General features: G+C 58.5%; 1 protein-coding gene across 1 annotated transcript in view; it reads left to right on the forward strand.

The window, feature by feature from the left end:
- Positions 1-6716, forward strand: part of SOCS7 (suppressor of cytokine signaling 7) — a 21171-nt gene that overhangs the window by 1464 nt on the left and 12991 nt on the right. Inside the window, exons 3-4 of the mRNA XM_017837894.1 lie at positions 10-910; positions 4774-4838. Of these exons, the coding sequence (XP_017693383.1) occupies positions 10-910; positions 4774-4838 (966 nt within the window). The remainder of the gene's footprint in view (positions 1-9; positions 911-4773; positions 4839-6716) is intronic.

The raw sequence follows: 6716 nt of genomic DNA on the forward strand, positions 1-6716 counted from the left end.
CCGTGCGAGGGCGGCGGCGGCGGCCGGTGCCGGTGCATGTCCCGGTGGCCGTCCCGGTGCCGGTGCCCGCGGGCCATGCGGCGGCCGTAGCCATGCAGCGCGACGGGGATGCGGCGGCGGCGGCCGCGGCCTCGTACCGGGTGCTCAGCCGGCTGCTGGGCTATGGCCCCGGGCCGGAGGCGGGCGCGGCGGGCGGTGCCGGTGCCGGTGCCGGCGCGGCGGGCGCGGTGCCCGGCGCGGGCGGGCGGCTGTCGGTGCCCGGCGGGCCGCGGCCGCAGCTGATGGTTTTCCGCAACGCGGCGGCCGAGGGGCGGCCCGGCGAGGACGGCGGCCCGGCGGCGGCGGCGGCGGCGGTGGCGGGGGGGGTCCCCGGGGGCGGCGGGGCCGAGCTGTGCCCGCGGCACCGCTGCGCGCTGGAGCCCAAGGCGGCGGCGGCGGCGGCGGTGTCGGGCTGGGGGGCGGCGCAGGGGGGGCTGGAGCTGCAGCTGGCGGCGCTGGGGCTGCGGCCGCCGCCGGGGCTGGGGGCGAAGGGGGCGGCGGCGGCGGGACCCCCCTGCCCGTGCCTGGGGCCGCCCGCCGGGGAGGAGACGAGCGATGCGCTGCTGGTGCTGGAGGCGCTGGAGCCCGACGAGGCGGGCAGCGGCTCCGAGGACGAGCCGGGGTCCCCCGGGCGCGGGGCCGCCCGCAGAGCAGCCCCCGGCCCCGCACCGCAGCCCGCAGCCCCCGCGGGCACCGCCACCGGCCCCGGCGGCAGGAAGGGCTCGCTCAGGATCCGCCTCAGCCGCCTCTTCCGCACCAAGAGCTGCAGCGGGGGCTCGGCCGCCGGGGATGCCGCCAGCGCCGCCGCCACCTCGGCCGGGAGCCTCACCGACGTGTGCGGGGCCCGCGGACGGGAGCAGGAGACGGGCAGGTACGGGCGGCGCGGGTGCGGAGGGCTGGGGTGATGGGATGGGGCTGTTCCTGCGGTCGGCGGTGATGGGGAGCCGGTGCTGTGATGCCTCGCTGGAGGGTGACACAAAACACCGGCTCCGAGCTGGGATCCGGCCTCTCAGAGAAGCGCCGAGGCCTCGGTGCTCGCACGAGCCTGGCTGGAGCCCTGGAGAGGCTGGTGGAGCAGGGACACGTCGCTCCAGCCTTGCATCTGCAGTGGGGATGGTGGAGGAACATCTGGGAGCAGGACCAGGAGCAGGGCTTGGAGCATCAGTCCTGTGAGGAGCAGCTGAGGGAGCTGGGGGGGCTCAGCCTGGAGAAAAGGAGGCTCAGGGGGGACCTTCTGGCTCTGCAACTCCCTGACAGGAGGGGGGAGCCAGGGGGGGATCAGGCTCTGCTCCCAGGGAACAAGGGTCAGGACAAGAAGAAACGGCTCCAAGTTGTGCCAAGGGAGGTTCAGTTGGAATATTAGGGAAAATTTCATCATGGAAAGGGTCGTCAGGCGCTGGAACAGGCTGCCCATGGAAGTGGTGGGATCACCATCCATAGAAGTGCTCAAAGAACACGTGGATGTGGCACTTGGGGACATGGTTTAGTGGCCCTGGTGGGATTTGGTGGAAGGTTGGACTTGCTGATCTTGGAGGGCTTTTCCATCCTTCATTATTCCGTGACTGATGAGGTGATGGGTGGCTTGTGGGAGCCACTGGAGCCCCGGGATGCTGCAGGTGCAGGGAAAGCGCTGTCCCCTCTGGTGAGACCGAGCTGGATCCAAGGGACTGGAGTTCCCTCTCACTTCCCACATCCTGCAGGGTCATTTCCTGAGGCTCCAGTGGCCTCGGGGGTGGTGGGTGCTGCTCTGGGGGCTCTGCTCTCCCTCCTGGTGCTCTATGCAGGACGTGGCAGGAGGAATAATGGGCAGCCAGAGGTTGGCTGGGATGGAGAGATCCTGGGATCTACTGTGGGATCCCCATGTGTCCCCCTGTTCCATCAGCCTCGTGTTCCAGCTGTTTGGTGCCAGCTGTGGAGGGCACAGAGCTGCTCTGTACCCACTGCATTGTCCAGAAACCACTTTCCATGACATTCCCAGCAGCAGAACCGAAATCCCTCCCGGAGAAGGCCGGGAGAGCCTGCCCAGGGAGAGCCTGGGAGCAGCTTGGGATAACTGGATGGGCTCAGTGTTGCAGCACAGCCCTTTCCCTGCAGGGTTCATTATCCTCCCGTGGGGATTTTGGGGTGTGTTCCCTCCTCCTGCAGCCAAGGACCTGCTGGGGGATGAGCAGGAAGCTTTTCTCCAGGCTGGAGGTGCCGACCTGGGGTGGTGGTGACAGAGCCCCTCAGGCAGCCAGGGCAGGCCCAAATTACCTCGGAACGAGCTCCCCTTTGAAGCAGAGGATGGGTTGGGAGGTGGCAGCTCCCAGCCCTGCAGCTGGGCAGGGGTTGAGTCCTTTCTGGAGCTCCTGTGCCCCCGAGGAGCCTCCCTTGGCACGTGGGGCGTTGGAGCAGCTTTAGACAGTTCCCTGCAAAGGACTAAATGGGCCTCAAACGGGGTGCCTGTAATGACATAATGCTTGCTAATGGGCTTGTGGTTAATTGGAGGAGTCCTGGGACCTCCCAGGGCAGGGATCAGGTGGTGGAGAGCTGGGAGGGAGGGCTGGGGAGCAGAGAAACACCTGGGAATTGCTGCCTGGATTTTCTCTTGGTCAGGGAGCTGGATGGTCACTTCAGTGGTCACTTTACTGGTCACTTTTCACGCAGCTCCTTGCACTAATTAGACATTTTTTAGCAGAGGTTACTTCAAGGTGCCTGATGCAGCAACTCTTGTGGTTCAGAGAGGACTCTGCTCCTCCCAATTCCAGGAATCCCATCCTGATGATGAGGGCAGTTATTAACGATGCTTTTGCTCCCCTGCTGGTGGGACAAGGACGAGCCAGGACCTTCCCTGGGTTCTGCTGAGAGCTGGAGGTTGTTGCCTCCTGACCTGAGGCCCCCATGGATGTGGGATGGAACTGGTGCTCTCCATGAGCCAATGGATTTGGTGGTTCCTGTGGATATAACTTTTGGGTCGACTCCTGCCTCTGCTTGTTCCCAGACTCTTGTCCCTGACTGGAGCTGAAGCTGCTCCCTTGGTCTGTGGCTGGTTATTTAATTTTTAAACATCCCCAAGAGGCAGAATTCCTGCTGTTTGGGCTCGGATAGGCAGGATTCCTGCCCACCTTCCCGTGGTGCTGCCAGCCCTGGAGCCAGCTGGGTGCAGCTCTTCCCCCTCACCTGCAGCAGCAGTTTGGAAGAAAACCAGCCCTGTTATCCAAAATCCATAGCTGGGCTCTGCTGACCTGCAAGAAACTAAATATGGAAGGAGATACCAACACGTGGCTCCTCACCCAGGGCCTGGGAGTTGGGATTTAAAGGTTAAAGTAGCGAAACTGCCTATTTTGGGGAGGAATTTGTGCAGCAGAGGAGGTTGGAGGGAAAGGGGGCAGGGTTGGGCACAAGCTCAGGCAGCTGCCACCACTCGCTTGCCAGGTTGGTACCCGAATTTATCAGTTGGTCGTGTTGGTGACCCTAAAATCCTGATTTTTCTGGAGCTCCGGGCATTTCCCAGATCTGTGTGCGTGGAATTGGGATCCAGCAGAACGTGAGGAGTGTGGAATAGGTTTTTGGGGGGGGAGACTGGAGTTGGGGAGCGGAAGATTTGGTCCATGGGAACCGTTTCTTGCTCTCTCCCTGTTGCTGATGGAATGGGAAATCTGGGAAATCGAGGCTGTGAAATCTTGGCATGAAATGGAGCTGTTTTGGTGACAGGAAAATGCTCCTTTCTGGCTGCCTTGGTGGGTGGGAGCAGAGCTGTCACTGCATGTTAAGGTTGGTTGGTATTAGTCCAGAAGTGTAATTTTGGGTGTGGGTGATAATTGGTGAATTGAGGGGGGGGGGAAAAAAACCCCAAAACAACCCAACCTGGAATAGGTGTGAGAGGCTCGAAATCAAAACACTTCCACACGTTTTAATGGGGTTTTATAGAGAATCCTGGAATCATTTAGGTTGGAAAAGGCTTTGTGGTTCGTTGAGTCCAACCATTAACTCAGCTCTGCCAGGATGGTGGTGAGGGCTCTCAGTGTTTTTATTGGTGAGCAGATAACATTAAAACTGTGAGCAAAAGCGATGTGTCTGGGCACAAAGAAGAGAAGTTTGCTCACCCCAGCCCTGGATTCACGCTGTGGGAGTTCCATGCTCTGTGCCTCAGTGTTTTCTCTGCCTGGATGTGGGAAGATCCCTTTAACATTTGGCAGGAAAGGTGCTGGAAGGAGTGGGGAGAGCACAGCATTGATATAAAACCAGCTGGGAGGCGACTTCACGGGATTGCTGGTATCCCTGGCAGTCACCAGAGGGGTGTTTTCAGCTGTTTCCATCTCTTTTGGGATCTCTGGGTTTAGCTGCCCTCCCCTCCCCCTGTATTTTGGTGTCCTCCAAAGGCACAGCCACGCTCCAGGCACAGCCCCGCATTGCTCAGGGGCCCAACCTGTTTGTCCAAGGAATTTGGCAATGCCCAAGCCAGGCCAGCAGCGTGAGGTCTGTTGTGAAACAGCTCCTTGGCTCTGGCTGCTGGACTTGCTTGGGCTTTTCTTTCCAAAGGCTCCATTAATTACCTCCTTAGGGCTTTGCTTCGTGGCAGGACGGAGCCCCAGCTCTCCTGGGCCTGCCCTACTTAGGCCAAAGCCCTGCTCTGGGAGTGGGGTTGGGCTGGATGGAGCTGCTGGGAAGGAGGGACAAGGTCCCTCCTGGGCTGAGAAGGGCAAACAAAGGGTGTTTTCTTCTGCTCACCCCGTTTTCTCTTGTTCCCAACAGGAAACACAGACTGACAAGAACTCAAAGTGCCTTTTCCCCGGTCGTGTTCAGCCCCCTCTTCACAGGTGAGGAGTCGGGAGGTTCTTTCCAGTTTGGGGTTTCATTTTTTTTTTTTTTTTTTTGCTGTGAAATGTGCTGAGTGAGGAATGTTGATTCCACGAGATCCCAAACCAGGATCTCTGTGGTGTCCCTCTGGCCTGCTTGGCCTTAGACCCGAAAAGAAGGGTCTGAGAGGAAGGAGAGGGGTCTGAGAGCAAGGAGAGGGGTCTGAGAGCAAGGAGAGGGGTCTGAGAGCAAGGAGAGGGGTCTGAGAGCAAGGAGAGGGGTCTGAGAGCGAGGAGAGGGGTCTGAGAGGAAGGAGAGGGGTCTGAGAGGAAGGAGAGGNAGAGGGGTCTGAGAGGAAGGAGAGGGGTCTGAGAGGAAGGAGAAGGGTCTGAGAGGAAGGAGAGGGGTCTGAGAGGAAGGAGAGGGGTCTGAGAGCAAGGAGAGGGGTCTGAGAGCAAGGAGAGGGGTCTGAGAGGAAGGAGAGGGGTCTGAGAGCGAGGAGAGGGGTCTGAGAGCAAGGAGAGGGGTCTGAGAGCAAGGAAAAGGATCTAAGACCAAGGAAAGGGGTCTGAGACCAAAGAGAAGGGTCTGAGAGCGAGGAGAGGGGTCTGAGAGTGAGGAGAGGGGTCTGAGACCAAGCCCTGCTTCCCACCTGGACCTGACACCAAAGTCAGGTCCAACTTCTCCTCCGTGACAGTTTTGGGAATCAAAACCTCTTTGGGGATCTCCACCTCCTCCTCCTGCACGTTCTCCCCCCTTTCCCCGTGTCCTGCTGGTTTGTGACCTTCCCCTTTCTGCTGCTGGGGGGAAGTTGGCTGGTTGGTGAGGGGGGAGATCCTGCTCTGCTGGTGGCTTGGGAGCTCTGGAGCTGAAAAAAAAAAAACCTCTCAGTCAAAACAGTCCTGGCCACAGAGGGCTTGGGGGGAATCCCCAAGGAACTTGGGAAAATCCCACCTCAGGACTCTGAACTGAAGGTCACCAGCAAGTGTTTGACAGCTGTGTGGAGGGAGGTGGCCTGGGAGGAAGGTCAGACTCAGAATAAATCCACGTTGAGGGTCTCGTTGCAGAGCAGAGGGACCAGGACGTGTCTGGGCAGTGAGAGGAGCTGGAGGGTTGGTCTGGAAGCCTCTTTTCCTGCTGGGAAAGGTGTTGGACAGCAGAGCTCAGTGCATGGATTGGATTCCTGAAGAGGGAGAAGCCTTTTTTTTTTTTTTTTCTTTTTTTGGAGAGTTCTGATGAATCTCAGTGAAAACCGGTTGGAATTTCGGAGAGGTGACCTTGGAGGCAGAGCATTGGTCTGGTTTCCCTGGAACCAGTGCCTGGAAGGTTCTGAGCTGCTCCCGGGGCTCCTTGGAGCAGAATCACCCAGGGGTAATTCAGCTGTGGTGGTGCCTGGGCCCTTCCCCAGTCCCACATCCCTTCACCTGGTGCCTCTCACGTGGCTGGAGCGGATTCCTCCGTGTCCTGTGCAAATTTATTAAGCAAATTAAGGCTGGTGAAAGCAAAAAAAAAAAAAAAAGCTGCCTGTGCTGCTCTGTCAGCTGCTGCTGGGGAAGTTCTGAGGGGGGAAAAAAAAAAAAAAAAAAAAAAAAAAAAGCTGCCTGTGCTGCTCTGTCAGCTGCTGCTGGGGAAGTTCTGAGGGGGGAAAAAAAAAAACCAAACCCCATAATTCTGTGTGCTGGTGATGTGTGTGTGTGTGTGGAGCTGCTTTTCCTCACAAGAACCTGCAGAGGAAAACCTGGAGATGACCTGAGCTTTTCCTTTAAATTTCATTAATTATTAGTTTATCCCATTATCTATTTTTGAAGCGACTCGTGTCAATTTTTTCCCAGTCAGTGGAATTTAAAATGTCATTAATTATTAGTTTATCCCATTATCTATTTTTGAAGCGACTCGTG

This window comes from Lepidothrix coronata, unplaced genomic scaffold (genome assembly GCF_001604755.1).
Source record: "Lepidothrix coronata isolate B3197 unplaced genomic scaffold, Lepidothrix_coronata-1.0 Scaffold316, whole genome shotgun sequence".
NCBI classification, from domain to species: Eukaryota; Metazoa; Chordata; class Aves; order Passeriformes; family Pipridae; genus Lepidothrix; species Lepidothrix coronata.